This window comes from Miscanthus floridulus, chromosome 18 (assembly GCF_019320115.1).
Source record: "Miscanthus floridulus cultivar M001 chromosome 18, ASM1932011v1, whole genome shotgun sequence".
NCBI classification, from domain to species: Eukaryota; Viridiplantae; Streptophyta; class Magnoliopsida; order Poales; family Poaceae; genus Miscanthus; species Miscanthus floridulus.
Genome location: NC_089597.1, coordinates 19,004,160 through 19,021,488, shown reverse-complemented (window position 1 = coordinate 19,021,488; position 17,329 = coordinate 19,004,160). Strand labels below are relative to the sequence as shown.

Genomic DNA, 17,329 nt, shown 5'->3' with positions numbered 1-17,329 from the left:
TCGTCCGGAAGATGCACTCCAAGTGAAATTTCGCCCTCCGACTTATATATATGCATGCATGAGATGGATTTGTGCAATGTATCCGTTTGTCATCTTCTGCCGTTCTGCGTCCCTCCAACGTCTGTTCGGTGGATTTGGTCACGAACGCGCAAAGCTGCAAACGGTCGGCCGGCCGGCCCGCGCAGGGGCGCAGATTTTGACAAATGTGCTTCTGGAGCTGTTTGCATTGGGTGTACTTGGTCAAAATAAACAACTCAAAAACATCAACGATCCTCACAGCTGTCTCCTTTACCGCATTTTTACGCCTGGGATTACTCCGCGTTTATCGGCAAGACTGGACAAGAACCATCTTGGTTCTTTTTGCACAAATTTGATGCACAATCAACGGCCAAAGCAGTGGCTTCCGCCCGTCCCCTATAACCTCTATAATCAAAGCCGTCCTTGTAAACACTTGATTTGTATATATAGTAAGTTATTGGGCAAGCACAATGTTACATGCAAAAAGCTGCTCCCTCGGTTCTTTGTAGTCGTCTCTCAGCCCATCCATATATTAGTTGGCTCTTCACTATTAATACATAGCTCACTTGTCTCTCTCACCAAGTTTTTTGGTTCTTGTGTCTTAGTCGCCTGTAAACTTACAACACGCTTTCCCTCTCTCTCTTTTTCTCTCTTCCACCTCAGCATATAGCCTACTTACAGCCCTTAATTATACTTGCTCTTAACCAAAGAGTTAAATATTTTTAAGTTTGACCAAATATATATACTTTCGTAACAAACTTATTTAGAGATACAAATATTGATATTATTTTCTATATAATAAGTAAAACTTAGAAGAGTTTAACTCATAAAGAAGCATAATGTGCGTTTATTTAATTTTGGGATGAATGAAGTATTTTTTATCTCATATGACTAGACCCTAAGTTTGAGGTTGGTTTTGTGTATCACATGCTTGAGGTGCAACTCCATGATGTTCGAGGTACATGCATTAAATGCTTAATGCCATCTTTTTCATACATGAGCCGAATGAGATGGCGCGGCATGGGCCTCAGATCCTACATTGTCAGCATATGGGCTCCTTTCGCACCGGCCATGCACCCACCGCTCACAATCTCGCCGCAGTCGGTGCAAAGTTTGTTCAGGTTTCAACCACCGAATTTGAAAAATATATACGCCAGAAGATTTTGGCCATACGGTAAAGTCATGGGAAGCCTGAGGCCTGTTTGGTCGAGCCTGGATTTTGAAAAAGCTGGTGTGAGTTATGGGCTGTGAAAAAACTGCTGTGAGCTGAGAGCTGTGGGAAAAGCTGAAAGTCGTTTTTTTTTCGAAGGGATGAATGCAAGAAATTGAACACCTCATACTTCCCTTGAGGTGGTCTAGAACGATTATGAAATTCTGGTATATGGTATGTGTTTCCTTTGAAAGGGGCCAGATACCCTATTCGGTTTGGAAAACCAAAGTCCACGAGATAATATTTTCCTATAAAATCAAATCAGTATAAGCAAATAATAATACAAGTACTTTACTGCTACCTTAGTAAGGATATGTGTATACCTTTAGGAGGCACGGGAAATGAAGGAATATTTGCCAATGTATAATTGAGGATACGTGTGTCATGTGCACAACCAGACCAACCAGCAACCGCAAAGATAAACTTCATGTCAAAGTCACAAACAGCTAGCACATTTCTGAGATGTATATCCATGACGGCATGTGTAATTAACCATATCCTCGGCTGGGACAACCATTGAAACATGTGGACCGTCTATTGCTCCAATAGCGCCTTTGAAGTAAGGCCAGAAACATTCATCTTTGATTCTTTCATGTTCTGTAGAAAAACTAGCATCTCTCGGCTTAATATTGTCCTTACCTAACTTGCGCAAACACTTAAGTACCTCGTGAAACTTAGTGTGAATTGTCCACAGTGACCGAGTGAAGCGATTTTCAGCTTGTGAAAATGATTATGGGCCTCCGACAATCCACAAGAACATTGCCAATGACTCAATGGATGAAACATTGTTAGTGGAGGTCAAACCGTAGGTAGATACTAGCAACTCATATAGTGCCATGAAGACCTTGGTGCTCATTCGAAACATCTTATAGAAGTACCTTGGACAAGCAAAGCACCTCATCACCCATTGAATTCTAGTTTCTGGTGTTTCCCTATACTCACCTTTGTCAAAATAACACTTAGTGTATTGTGCACCCATTTGACCAATAACAACAGCATGTTGGGAAAGCTCAGCTAGGAGTACTGGTCCCTTCTGTCCTTCTTGGGCTACACCTTCCAAGTTGTCATCCATCTACAAAGGATATTAAAATTTATTAATTCAATTGACCTAGGATACATCAGTATATGCACAAGAATATAATCTGACACAAGAAAATAATCTGACACAAGGAAATAATCTCACATAAGGATATAATCTCACACAAAGAAATAATCTCACAAATAGTCTCAGCACAAGCAAATAGTCTCAGCACAAGCAAATTATTTGTTACAGCCATATAACTAATAGTTCTCACAATAAAATTTAAAATAGGTTCACACGACAACAATAGAAATTAAAATTGGTTCACACGACAGCAATAGAAAAAAATTGGTTCACTGCCGCCTCATCATCTCCTTTTCAGCATGATCCTCTCAATCACATCCAGCCTTTCTTTATTTGTTTTGATATGGCTGAAGACCTCTCTAAATTCAGGCTTCATGATCAGCATGGTGGCAGGGTGCATTAGAGCAGTTCCTTCTTCCACCCCACACTCTTCGACCATCTTCATAGCCTCTCCAATAGTGGGGACTAAATTAGTTGGAGGAGCTGATGATGCAGATACACTTGAGGAGATCTTGTCTGCTGCACTTTCTATCTTTAAACATGTGTTTTTGTACATGTGAAAAATGGACTCTTCTCTTCTTTGTCTTCAGTACAAGAGCTCTTGTGTTTCTTTTTTCCTGGTTTCTTCAAAGCAGCTAGCTTGACATTATCATTATATGGAGGTTTTGGTACCTCGGCCACGTCCTCATCACTTGCCTCATCAGAGGATATATCTCCAGGACAGGATGCAGTGGCCCCAGTCAAATGTACCTTGCCAAAAATTAGATCAAGATCATCAAGGTACTTCGGTCCTTGTTTTCTGAACCTCGCATGGTTGCATTTTAGTCAATTCTCACGGTTATCGCATCTCTGAAATTGAATGAAAAATTTTAGCAAGACACACCATATCAAATTATGAAAAAGGATATTAATAGTGAGAGTTCAGTTCTTACAGCAAGGTGTTCAGTCCACCATTCCTGAGGGCAATCAACAGTTCCCTTTGCCGCGTCCCATCCAAGTCCGGTGGCATAATTCTTGAACTCCATGAACCATCCATATTTCTTTTTTATGTTGTATAATTTGTTCTTCAACTGTATCTTTGTTCGCTTGTCACCGGTTCTTTCTTCAAACTTAGATACAAGATTTTTTCAACCAGTACTAGTGAGAATTCCTAGGGGCCTATTCCCAGCTTCTATCTCCCCTTTGCAGATATCAATCAAATGCTTCAAAAAGAAATCACTCCAATCTTCCTTGTCACCCATTCTTGAATCAAACAAAGCAATTTTTTAGACTTTCTAAATTACCATAATACCATGCTATCATTTTTAACATACACACAACACACGGTACTGAATAAAATAACATGCATCGAACCATTTATCGGAGATTGAGGTACCTACGTTGCAGATCCGGTCACCGGAGGCGTAGATCGATGAAGTTGAGGCCGTTGAAAGGGGCGTCGACCGTAGGTGCTGCGGCTTGGCGCGGTTCACTCGCTAGCTGGGCAGGGCCGAACCAGAGCGGAGAGGAGTGAAGAGGACCAATCCTGCGCCGCAACAGAGAGGAGGGACAGGGCGGGACCGACGACTCCGGGGGCTGGCGAGGAGCTAGGCAGGGCCGGCGAGCACCCGGCGGCAGGGGTCCGTGTTGGACCAGAGAGGCCGGGACGGGGCGGGGCCGGCAATTCTCGGCAGCGGAGAGGACTGGGATGGCGCTGGAGAGGACCGGGCGGCGCTTGAGGAGGCCGGGGCATGACCCGCGAGATGCGCTGCGGCCAAACCCTAGCTCCGCCTAGGCGTCGCCACTTGCGGACGGACAGGCTTGGAGTCGCGCGGAAGGGAAGAGAAGAGAAAAGAACGAAACGTTTTCTTGATAACCAATGACAGTGTGGGTAATTTCGTTGAAAGTGAACCCCCCCCCCACCCCCACCCCCAGCCGGTGAAAGCAGCCTCTCCCCAGCTGTGAAAACTAAACTACGTGAAAGCTGGCTTTTTCAAAAGCTATTGAGCCAGCATGTGCCCTTTGATTAGCTTTTGGGCTTTTGGGAGCAAAAGAGCTAAACCAAACACCCTTGAATGGTGCAAATTATCGACGTAGCAGCTGCCCGGTGACTTTTGGCACTCCTAGGCTGTGATCCAATGTTGGTTGTACCGTCGGCACAGACAGTGACGTAACAATACCAAGGGTCGATGAAATTGACGCAGATGGTGGACAGGGAGCGGAGTGGTGCAGGGGCAGAGTTGCTACAGCTGCTAGAGAATACACAATTAAATTTGCTAAAAAATACACAATTAAAGTAAATCAACTTCTAAATAGTGATTCAGATTGTCTTAAATATGACTGAATCTATAGAAAAGAGCACCAACATTTATAATACCAAATTAGAATAGTTAGAAACACATGTACTTGTACGGTGTGATGGATATTGGTAGTCTTTTCTATGGAACATTTGGTTTAACGGTATGATGGGATGAAGGAGGATATTTAATTTTTTAATGGTGTTTGGTGTGTTTGGTTCAGAGACATCGAGACGCAGCGACCCTAACTACTAGGGAATATTTCCTATAGATCCTGAGCCAACTTGTTCTCAAAATTTTGTTGGACACGAGGTCTACCCCAAGGATGAGCGCTCTTGGCACGAGTGCATGGCCGTGCAAGAAGGAGAGGTGTGACAATGGGTGTGTAAGTGAGAAGAGGACGCACCAGCGAGGTCACCAAGGTCGCCAGGGGCGTGGGTGATGTCATGAATTTGCTAGCACGTTGGCGACGCCATTGAGGCCACTACACCGCGACTGAGGTTGCCAGGCCACATGCGAGCGCAATAGGGCTTCGAACCCAAATGAGCTTAGCCTGACATGCAAGGACCCTTCGCAACATGGTCCATACTCAAGCTCTAGGTCTCCGTGGCAGGTGTGAGAAAGAAAGAGGACGAGGGCCGTGCTCGGCCTCCCGCCATGAGAAAGAGGGCGAGGGGACGACCGGTGAATGTCGGCCATGGCAAGGAAGAGGCACGCATGGGGAGAAGAAGAATGGAAAAGTAGAAGTAAGGCAGGCACATGGGCCCTATTTGTTATATGCTCATCCCACCTTCCAATGTCTTAAAAACAAACACAAAGCATAGATGATTCACTCATGCTAGCATCAGGATGCCCGCACTTGCTGCGCCTGCCCGCGCCCTCGCATAGGCATGCTGATGTGCCCGCCCGCACGCCTGCTTCACGTGGGGCCCACGTCGCTCGGGGTACCGCGCCCACACCGTGTCCTGCGTCGCTCCATGTCCCGCGCCACACCGTGGCCCGTGTCGCTCCGTCTTCCATGCTACTCCGTCTCGATCTGCGCCCGCACCGTTTTCACGCTTACCGCTCACCCCCCCCTCCACACCCAGACTCATGCAGGCGAGTTCCAGCAGCTGCAGCAGGCGGTTGCGACAGATGGGTCCCACAATAACATGTACAACACCAGATCTACTTTTGCAATATCTAGATGAAACACATGGAACATACGTCCAAAAGAGTTGAAACACTTGCAACATACGTACACCAAGAAAACACGTGTGTAGCCTTTGCAAAAAAATATGTAACATCCGGATAAAACACTCGCAACATATGTGCGAAACATATGCAACATCCGGAGAAAACACTTTCAACATATGTGTGAAACATATGCAACACCTAGATAAACACACATGCAGCATACGTCTGAAACAAATGAAACATTTAGAACAATACACTTGTAACATATGTGTAGCCATGGCAACATATGCAATATCCACATGAAACACTTATAACATGCATATGAAACACTTGAAACATACAATTTTAGTGCAACATCGTCTTGCTGCTTGGGAGAAATGTGGCTAGTCAACGCGGAGCTCGACGCCAGCACGAAGCTGGATGCCACGGAGGTCGACAGTGCGGAGCTCATCGGTGCGTGGACCTCGGCGGCACAAAGCTCACTGGCAACACGCGGCTCGCAGGCAGCAGCGCGCGCAGAGCTCAACGACGATGCATGGATGTCGGCGACGTGGAGCTCGCCGGCAACACGGGGCTCTTCGGCGGCAACGCGTGCAGAGCTCAGTGGCGGTGCGCAGAGGGCGGGTGGGGTATGGTCGTGAAACGCGTGGGGCGGGTGGCTGCGCGAGTTCGAGACGAGGAGGAGATGCACAGGCTCCATGACATCCTTCCTCCCTATTGCTTTGAATAGAGAGACAGAGGAGAGAGAGAGAGAGACAACATGGAACAATAAAGGATAAGTCTAAGTGGCCACATGAGTACATGGCGGGAGTCTCAGATATTTATGTAGTGGGTACAATACGTGAACACCGTGAGGCCATGTAGCGTCCGGCTTTTGGATGCGGGACGGACGCTCGTGCTGTAGCAGTATCGTAGATGATTCCATCCTCTTCCAGTCAAACAGTAGATGGGGTGATCTTGTCCCTCAAAATTTTAATGGGATTGTCCCAACCCATATCGGTCTCGAACCAAACAATATATCCGTAAAACTTAAAATATTATATAACTTTAGATACCACTAAAGGTTATTCATTTTAGGATGGACAGAGAGAGTACAATAATGGTTGTTGAGTGCCTAAGTCCCTCAGTTAGTCGGTTTGGGCATGAAGTGCACTATATTTTCAGCAAGTTTACATTTTGCCTTTTCAGCAAAGTTCATTTTAGTATACATTTATTTAGATACTTTTTGGCTGGGCTTCAAAAGGCTTGAACTTCACCTATATTTTAGCACACACTCAAGGTACTGTCACATAGGTTTTTTATAAAAAAAAAAGTACTGCCACGGCTTCCTATGGTAGAAGTATAACAATAAACTAATAAATCTGTTTAAAGCCCTTTCGAAAGAGGGCCTAACAGACTAGAAACAGTAAGTTAGTGAGTGCATACAGCGGCGGATCCAGGAAATATTTTAGGGGGACTGAACAACACTGCTGCTCGATCTTAAGTCTCAGCCCCCCCTATACTATAGAACTTTGCCTAAAAATTCATATGGGCTCTACAGTAATTTGCACTGATTCGGTTTTGGTAGGGGGGGCTTGAGCCCCCCCCCCCCCCCCCGCCCCACCGCTAGATCCGCCCCTGAGTGCACATGTATGTTTATAAATGTCTGCGTAAAAAGGGATAACTTCATTTGTATAGAAACAAGGATTTGTCTTTAAATAAGTACTCGCATATTATGTTGGAAGAAGTTATTTGTAAAAGTAGTAGGAAACAAGAATTGGATAGCAGCCGGATATTATGAAGAAGTTATTTAGCGGCGGACACATGATTCTGCTTATTATATAGGACGTGGAAATCACCTCACTGATGGAGAAACAAGAGTTGGATGGCAGCATGGCACCTGGCTGCCGCATATGCAGGAAGAAGTTATTCAGCGGCGGACACATTATTCTGCATGTATAGGACGAGGAGATCACCTCACTGATGGAGAAACAACGCCCAGAATCCAGCGCCGACGGTTCCGGCCGCCATCAGATACACCAAGAAACTGACGGCCAGCGGCATCAGCGGGGCAACCTTGCAGGCGAACATGGCCGTGAGCAGAGTCGTGAGCAGCCACACCGCCACCTTGGTCCTACCCCTGTCCCCTTCCCCGCGCTCGAATTTGCGCAGGAAGTGGAAGAGCAGCGCGGTGGAGGCGTAGGCGCCGGCCACGAACGCGGCAGAGCGCGGGTCGTCCCTTGATCTGTACGCGGCGAGCACGGAGGTGCCCGTCAGAGTGGCGAGGCCGAGCGTGGCCAGCACGCCGTGAGGGTAGAACTCCATCTGCCGCTTTCTGGCACGCGGCGTGCAACCTGGAGGCTGGAGCGACACTATTACACCCAGCGTTTCGCCGCAATGGTAGCCATGCTTTGCTGTCGACGGAGAGAACACGGTCATGTTTGTTCCTGATTTTTAAGGACACCTAGTATGCGCCGCCGCTGCGACTATGGACGAGAAGCCAATTCCTGTCTGCTGTCTCCATAGACCAGACCAGACCAGCAACAGCAAAGCCGCCGGCTGCATGCCGCTGGTGCCCACTGCGCAGCCGTCTATTGGCTACGTACTCAATTACCGGAAGGAGTGCGCTGACTGAACCCGCAGCATCACACCGAGAGCACGAGAGGAAAAACCCATCTCGCAAAGCTCCTGATGAAACAAGGAACAGAGAATGCCATTGCAGTGAACAAGTTTTCAAAGTTTCACCGCAAGTTTTCCTCCAAAACTGTGACACGCATGTTTGCCAAAAAAGTTTTTCTACAAACTTGTCCCCCAAAAGTCGGAGCACAGAAAATGACCTCATATTAGGTGAACTGAAAAGAAGAAAACGTAACAACGTCATAAACAGCTGAACAAGCATATTCCTGAGTCAGCATCCCTTGACATGGCCGTGACCTTGTTCGTCCTGGCACTGGAAGAAAGAGGGAAAACAGAAAGATGCAAACAAAAAAAGGATACATATGAATGGTCAAACAATACGCCATTGACATGCATGGCAATAACAATTGGTATGGTAGCATCCAACCAGCAGCTTCATCTCCGGAACCAGACTGTCAAGGAAACGTTACACCAGCGTCAGTGGGTCAGGGACATCTCCGGGGCAACGACGGCTCCGGTACTCATTGAGTATGTCCTGCTTTGGAAAAAGCTCGAAGGGATCCAGTTGCAGCCCCTCGCCTCAGACCGCTTCATCTGGAGGTGGACCGACAATGGAACTTATTCGGCGTCGTCGGTGTACCGTGTGTTCTTCGTCGGTATGTCGTCTCTTCTAGGGGCCAAGCACATCTGGAAGGCCGCAGTTCCACCCAAAGTGAAGTTTATCTTCTGGTTAGCTCTGCACGGTCGCCTTTGGACAGCTGATCGGCGTATGCGACACGGTTTGCAGCAGAGTGCTCTCTGCGCCCTCTGTGGTCAGGAAGCAGAGACAACGGATCATCTCTTGCTCAACTGCGTTTACAGTCGCGAGGTATGGTTCCGTCTGCTCAATTCGGTGGGGCTACAACACTGGGCACCGAATGGCGATGAAACACTGTCGGTATGGTGGCAGCAGCAAAGATCCAATGTGCCATCTGCTCTGCGCAAAAGCTTCGATTCAGCCCTTATGCTTGTCGCATGGTCTTTGTGGAAGGAACGCAATCGGCGCGTGTTCGCTGGAGAACATCTACTGCCGCACAGACTGCACCAGCTCGTCATCGAGGAGGCGGATACGTGGATTGGTTCAGGTTTCTCGGCGTTGTCGGTATTCTTCGTCGCGGGGGACAGCTAGCTAGTCAGTCTGCCGACTGGTCGCAAAACATCTTCTTGTAAATCACAAGCTCGCGCGCCGTTTCTGTTTTTTGCTCTTCCTTTTATCCCGCTCCGAGTTGGCTACGGTAACTCACCGTATTCCCTTGGGGTTTTGTACTCTAAACTCCTTCTTAATGGCACTGGAAGAAGAGGGAAAACAGAAAGATGCAAAAAAAAAAAGATACATATGAATGGTCGAATAATACGCCATTGACATGCATGGCAATAACAATTAGTATGGTAGCATCCAACCAGCAGCTCCAGCTCTGCCTGAAACACAGCATCCGGCCGGCCACCCGCGCACTCATCACTGGCTGGCGGCTTCTCAGGGTCAGGGGGCAATAAAGAAGAGAATTCCCTGTGAGCCATTAAAAAAGATTGTAATTTTCTGTGAGTCACTAAAAAAGTTTGGCGGACTTCAGCGCTACTGCTCTAATTTTTTTTTTCTCTCCATACCACTGTCGTCAAATTGGGCTCTAACGGTGTCAAACTGCAGGTGTGAAAAGTCAAAATTACCCTTAGGTCTAAATATGCCATTATTTTTTTTGAGTATCTTAACGACTTTAAATGGAAAAACTCAAAATTAGAAAGTTCTAGATTTCGTCGAGATCTATAATTTTCATATAAAATTATCTTCATTTAATACAGCAAAAAAATATATGATTTTCTAAGATATATTAATAATATCAAATCATATCTTTTTTTGCGGAATTAAATGAAGATAATTTTTATATGAAAATTGTAGATTTCGACGAGATCTACAACTTTCTAGTTTTGAGTTTTTTCATTTAAAGTCGTTAAGATGCTCAAAAAAATTAATGACATACTTAGACCTAAGGGTATTTTTGACTTTTCACACATGCAGTTTGACACCGTTAGAGCCCAATGTGACGGCAGTGGCATGGAGGACAAAAAAAAAATAGAGCAGTGGTGTTGAAGTCCACCGAACTTTTTCAGTAACTCACAAGAAATTACGATTTTTTTATAGTGGCTCACGAGAAATTACCTCTAGAATCGCATTCCGTTCCGCGTGGAGTATAAGGACTCGTTTGTTTCGGCTCCGGCTTCCATCGACACCGGTACTGTTTATGAAGCCGTTTTTCTCTCTCCTATACTGTAGCAGCACTGTTCATCTCCTACTTTTTCGTCTCACTGTTTCGCTGGGCACTGTTTACAAAGCCGGCGGAGCTCGTTTTTGCAGCTCCTACGGCTCCGGTTACAGTGCATGAACAGTGCCAGAGCCGGAGCACGCAAGAGCGGTGCCAAACTGGCCCTAAAGCATATATCTACTGAAAGTAGGAGCTCACGCCGGGAACTAGCTGGCTCTGTGGCTCTGCCTCAGCCACGGTGCCACGCTACGAATGGACGGCGGCGGCAATGGCCGCACCTCGCTGCTGACCATGCTAGGCCTCGGCGTCCTCGCCTGCAACTCTGCCGCGGCCGTCTACAGGTCCTGGGGCGACGACGTGGCTTCGGTGGTGTTCGTGGTCTCCGCCAACGCGGCGCTGCTGGTGCTCCTGCATTTTCTGCGCAGGTTCGAACGCGCGCGACCTGCTGGGGACGACGACAGGGGCAAAGCGAAGGCCGCTGTCTGGGCGCTCACCACGCTGCTTACGGCGATGTTCGCTTCGCGCGTGGCGCCGCTGATGCCGCCGCTCGTCGGCGTCGCCGTCTGGCTGGTGGCTGTGGCGACGGTCGGTGGTGGGTTCTGGGCCTCGTTTATCGAGGAATTTTCTCCTGAGCTATTATAAAAGATTCTAATTTTTTTTGAGTCACTGGAAAAGTTTGGTGAACTTCAGCGTCATTACTCTAAATTTTTGTTGTCCTCCATGCCACTACAGTCAGAATAGGTTCTAACGGTGTCAAATTATAGGTGTGAAAAGTCAAAAATATCCTTAGGTCTAAATATGTCATTAATTTTTTTTTGAACATCTTAACGACTTTAAATGAAAAAACTCAAAACTAGAAAGTTGTAGATTTCGTCGAGATCTACAATTTTTATATAAAAATTATCTTCATTTAATTCCAAAAAAAAAAGATATGATTTGATATGATTAATATATCTTAGAAAAATCATATCTTTTTTTGCGGTATTAAATGAAGATAATTTTTATATGAAAATTATAGATCTCGACGAGATCTACTACTTTCTAGTTTTGAGTTTTTCCATTTGAAGTCGTTAAGATACTAAAAAAATAAGGGGCTCTTGCATTTTTACCCCTATTTTGTATCGAAATTGTGATTTTGCCCCTGTTTTTTTTTACTTTGTGAATTTATCCATGTGATTTCAAAACGAAGCACCAGTTTGCCCCTACTCCGTTATCCTCCCCTAACGGTGTTAAATTTTGTATAAAAGGACAGAAATGCCCATGTGATTTTACCCTTATTTGTTATGCCTATTTGTGATTGTACCCCCGATTTGCAATTAGACTTTTTTATTGTATGTTGACACAAATGATTAAATTTGGCTAAATATATTTTTGGCACAACTAACAATTATTTCAACTCAGATTTAATATTGAAAAAAACATCAAAATTTTGGCAGCAATGGCACCTTAGCTCCACGGCCTCCCTCTTCGCCCCTTGTGTGCGAACCCAGCAATGGCTGACCCCCACGCGATCACGTCCCTCTCAGGCATTTCCTCAAACATCCTCACCGCGAGCTTCACCTTCCCGCACTTGAAGTAGATGTCCGTGAGCCCAGTCGCGTGCGTGGCGGTGGCCATGGTCATCGATGGCCTGGCGCTTCGGGAGATGGACTTGAGCACACAGCCGTACTTGTACTCGTTGGCGTGGCCCCCGTGGCGCGCATCTCCCCGAACGCGTCGGCGGACGTCCCCGTGCAGGAGCGCGTTCCACAAGTAGGCAGTCACCATCGCCTAGTGCTGGTGCATCCCGTCGAGCACCCTGCGTGTGTCGTCAGTGGCGCCAATCGTGAGATCGACGAGCCTGGCGAGGAGGAACTCATTGGTGTCCAGCCCGTGGACGTGGAGGTGCGTGTGGATCTGGCGCACGTGCGGGAGGGAGCGGCAAGCCGAGAGGAGTGCGGCGAAGGCGGAGACGCTGGCCAGGACGCAAGATTGCAACCACGCGGCTATCTGCGCACCTTGACGCCAATCCCATGCCTAGAAGAACAAGAGGCGGACGCCCCTGAGCCGCACTGTCGGTGTTTCGGACCACCGACGAGTAAATTTGTATCTACGCGTCTGGCCTGGATGGTGTGCGCGAAGGACATAAGGATTTATACTGGTTCGGGTAGAATGTCCCTACGTCCAGTTTGCTGCTGGAAGGAGGTGCCGACGGTGATGACCTCGTGCGGACCCGGCATCTTCAACTTCAAGTAGGTGTAATTGGGGATAGCCATAAACTTCGCGTAGCATGGGCGTCCCAGAATGGCGTGGTAGGTCCCGAGGAACTCGAGCACCTCGAAGGTAAGGGTCTCCATCCTGTAGTTGGTCGGATTCCCAAAGGTGACGGACAAATCGATTTGCCCGAGAGGCACGACCTGCTTTCTAGGCATGATGCCGTGGAAAGACACCCCGGTCGGTCGGATACGCGACCGATCGATGCCCATGGCGTCGAGTGTCTCGGCGTACATGATGTTGAGGTCGCTGCCTCCATCCATTAGTACCTTGGTGAGGCGCTTCGTGTCGATGATCGGGTCGACCACGAGCGGGTACCTTCTCGGCTGCGGGATGCTCTCCGGGTGGTCAGTCCGGTCAAAGGTGATGGCGGACTCCGACCATCGGAGGAAGGAAGGCGCGGCCGGCTCGACCGCATAGACCTCGCGGCGCGCAAGCTTCTGACGGCGCTTGGAGCCATAGGCTGCCGACCCCCAAAGATCATGAGGCAGCCGTCCGGTGTCAGAAAGCCGCCGTCCTTCTCCTCGGCGCCATCTACCGCCGGCTTGGATTCCTTTCGGGACTCCCGCTTGTTGGAGCCACCAGACAGGAACTGCTGCATGAGGATGTAGTCCTTGTACAGGTGCTTGACGGGGAAGGCATGGTTAGGGCATGGCCCTTCAAGCAGCTTCTCAAAGTGGTCGGGGGGTGCCCTCGGTGGGCTTTCGACCCCCCTTGCGGTCCGCAGCGGCCACGAGTTAGCTCTCGCGCCGCTGCTTATTCTTCTTCTTGGTGGGGCAGTTGGAGGTGCCCTCGCCAGCGTCCTCATCCCGCTTCGCCTTGCCCTTAGAGTGATCAAAGATTGCTCCGACCGCTTCCTCGCCCGAGGCGTGGCTGGTGGCGATGTCGAGGAGCTCCTTGGTGGTTCGTGGGCCCTTGCGTCCTAGCTTGTAAACCAGGGACTCGCAGGTGGTCCCAGACAGGAAGGCTCCTATGACGTCAGCGTCAGCGACATCGGGCAGTTCATTGCACTGTCGGGAGAAGCGCCGAATGTACTCACGAAGAGTCTCCCCGGACTTCTGTCGGTAGTTTTTAAGATCCCACGAGTTCCCAGGACGCGCGTAGGTGCCCTAGAAGTTTTCCACAAAAATCTCTTTTAGGTCCACCCAACTTTGAATCCGGTTGAGCGGAAGGTGTTCCAACCATGTTCGCGCCAAATCGGCCAGGAACAATGGAAGGTTGAGGATAATGAAACTGTCACTATCCGCTCCACTGGCTTGGCAAGCAAGCCGATAATCCTCGAGCCACAGTCCGGGGTTCGTTTCCCCGGAGTATTTTAGGATGTTAGTCGGTGGTCGGTACCGCGGTGGGAAGGCGACGTTGAGGATGTGTCGGGCAAAGGCATGAGGCCCCGGCAGGTTGGGGCTCAGGCTACGGTCCTCGCCACTGTCATAGCATCCACCACGACGAGGGTGGTAGCCACAGCCGGCTTCCTCTCTCTCGTCGCTATGGGCATGCCTACGGGCATCCTTGGGAGCATGTAGCTACAGGATTCTGGGGGTCGGAAAAGATTTCTCTTGATTTTGACCCCTCCCTAGGATCCGAGCCATCGTCCTGCGATCGCGTATTCGGCCTCCTTGTGAGTCCAACTTCCCTTGAGCCCCCATGCGTTGCAGGGGTCTGATCGAGGGGTCAGCTCGTCTTTGTGATCTTCATCCCTCAAGCATTTTTTTTGATAAAGCGAAGGGGCTAAGCCGTGCCATGATTCTCCTCGATGGATGAATCATGGTGCTCGGTGAGCTGTTAACGGGCTAGTCCGAGTGGGGCCCCAGATTCCTGTTCATGGGGGTCTGGCATGGGTCAGCTGGTGACCAACTCTAGATTCTCAATGGCCAATTCATATAGTTTTTGGGTCCGTTCGACCGGTTCTAAGGGCTCTTTACCTTTCTTCGAGGAAAAACCATGGATTGTAAACCGACCGAGACTCGAACGTGGGCCGGGATGCCCGTGGCGCTCGTGTGCCAGGGTATTGGCCGCTAGTGGTTCCATACCTTTCCACCCCTCACTCTAAAGGTTCCCTAGAGCGGTTGTGAACCCGTCGGTGGGCCAACCTTCGAACTCCTAGGCCTGAATGGGCCGTGGGAGCATTTTGAGCTCCATACCCTACTTACCTACGACCGTTTTTGGCCCGTGTACCGGGTGAACCGTCATCTGGTGAAGCGACCTGATTTCTACGAAGGGAAATCCACAGAGTTGAAGTGTAATAAGATCGTTGAAGATCATATTACCCAAATTCCAGTCGAATATCACATCCATACAACGATAAAATCTAAGTACAAATAGTGCGCAATTACATAAATTATTACATTACCGCATTGGTGGAATCAAAAGTAGCATTCATTCAGAACAGCTTGAGGATAAGATCGCCAAACTCGAGCGTAGGCACGAACCCCTCAACCGTCAAACTCCTCGGAGCTATACTCCTCAGTAGAACCTGTGTGCCAAAATTTATCAGTACGATTTGTACTAGCCACTTACGGAAGCTACTAACATGACTCATGACCACGCAGGGTCATTCTACTCTAACTCATACACTACAGCTGGGATACGACTGTTCTCGATCTCGATCTCCTCGTTAGACTTGTGAAGTCGGGACACGTACTTTAGGGCCTCGGTGAGCTCCTCAGTAGGCTTGGCTCCAGGTAGGGTAGGGCAAGCGTCTAGGTTGAGGCGAGTCGGGGCTAACTCAAACTCCTCTATCCTAGGCTTTGTCTTGCTGCGAATCTCCTTGGGTAGCTGATCCCACATACCCTTCATCTCCCTGAGGCGCTTCTTGTCAGACTTCTGCTACGCCTGCCATGTCCTCTCACACTTGTCCTATAGGTACTCATTCTACCTGAGTGCCTCGATCAGGTGACCCTAGTTATGAATAGCCTTCCTCCTGAACTCCTCTAAATCCTGAGTCATGGTCTTGTTCCGAGATTGGATTTTCAGCATATCAATCCCCTTCGATCTCTCTCTGTCTCCTCTATGATTGAACTCGGCCTTCTTGTCGTCCAACTCTCTCTGCAACTCCAAGACCTTGCTGTCGAGGTAGCAGTTCCTGTTGCCTAGGTCGGCGGCTTTGTCCTGTAAGTCAGCGACCTCGGTTCTATGGACTTCTTCATGGCGGTTGAGCTCGTCCTACAGCTTAGCGACTGTCTCAAGTAGACTAGCTTGCTCCTATGCTCCCTATGAGTCTCGCCCCTAGCACTCCCATAGAAGGGCCTGGTCCTGACGTCTCCTCTGCTCCAGCTGGGTCACGTACCTATCCTGCTCCAATAGGTGGATAGCTGAGACACGAAGGCATCTGTCCTCCTTGGCAAAGATAACTCTGTCGGCTGCGAAGCTCTACTCACTAGGGGCAAGGCTGAGGTCGAGGGCCTGGGGAAGTAGACAGAACTCTGTCGTCTTTAGGTGCTCGTAGTGGTCCCTCATCACTCTGTGAAGTGCCTTATGTGAGATAGCTTACAGTCCCTCCTCGACTGTGTCCTCTATAGTCAACTCAGTGAAAGCTGGGACAGAAGGTAAGGTAGTGCTAGCTGGAAACTCGACTGAGGTGACAATCGGTCCTTCGATTCCTCCTTCCTGAGCTGGCTTCCCGGTGCAGGTGACCTTGACAAGCTTGTTGGGAACATCTAACGTGACGAGAACTCAGCAGAGGGTCTGTGCAAAACCCTCGAGCTCACATAGGTCGAAGGTGAGCTTGGCATGGTCCAGAGGTGGCGGTCCTAGAGGTGGCCAGTCGACGTTCGTTGCCATCTGCATGTTTTAAGGAACAGGTGTTAGCAGGTCAATAATAGATAAGCCTTGCATAAAAGTAAATGTAGGGTCGATATATAACCGAAAGAAGGGTTGTTCACGTCCTATTCTATCGTCCATTTCTAAGGGTTTCGTCCTATGGTCAAGTATGGCTCTGATACCAACTGAAGCGACCTGATTTCCGCGAAGGGAAATCCACAGAGTCGAAGTGTAATAAGACCATTGAAGATCATATTACCCAAATTCCAGTCGAATATCACATCCATGCAATGATAAAATCTGAGTACAAATAGTGCGGAATTACATAAATTATTACATCATCGCATTGGCGGAATCAAAAGTAGCATTCATTTAGAACAGCTTGAGGATAAGATCGCCAAACTCGAGCGTAGGCACGAACCCCTCAACCGTCAAACTCCTCGGAGCTATACTCCTCAGCAGAACCTGTGTGCCTAAATTTATCAGTACGATTTGTACTGGCCACTCCCACCCTATGAGCATTGCTTTATGAAAATTGAAAGCAAGTTGGATATAATCAAAAGGAACTTATAAGGCTGGGGTTCTCTAAGCAATAGCATATCAAGTATATAATAATAGT

At 48.4% G+C, this 17,329-nt stretch overlaps 2 protein-coding genes and 1 pseudogene across 2 annotated transcripts; 1 reads left to right on the top strand and 2 right to left on the bottom strand.

The window, feature by feature from the left end:
* Positions 1-2,616: 2,616 nt before the first annotated feature.
* LOC136523393 (L10-interacting MYB domain-containing protein-like) lies at positions 2,617-3,574 on the bottom strand (annotated as a pseudogene).
* Positions 3,575-7,587: 4,013 nt separating this feature from the next.
* On the bottom strand, positions 7,588-8,254 carry LOC136519875 (uncharacterized). The gene has a single exon (XM_066513265.1). The coding sequence runs from the start codon at positions 8,201-8,203 to the stop codon at positions 7,742-7,744; it is 462 nt and encodes a 153-aa protein (XP_066369362.1). The 5' UTR covers positions 8,204-8,254; the 3' UTR covers positions 7,588-7,741.
* A 2,696-nt stretch (positions 8,255-10,950) lies between these two features.
* Positions 10,951-11,340, top strand: LOC136523392 (uncharacterized). Its single transcript, XM_066517087.1, has one exon. The coding sequence runs from the start codon at positions 10,951-10,953 to the stop codon at positions 11,338-11,340; it is 390 nt and encodes a 129-aa protein (XP_066373184.1).
* Positions 11,341-17,329: the final 5,989 nt, after the last annotated feature.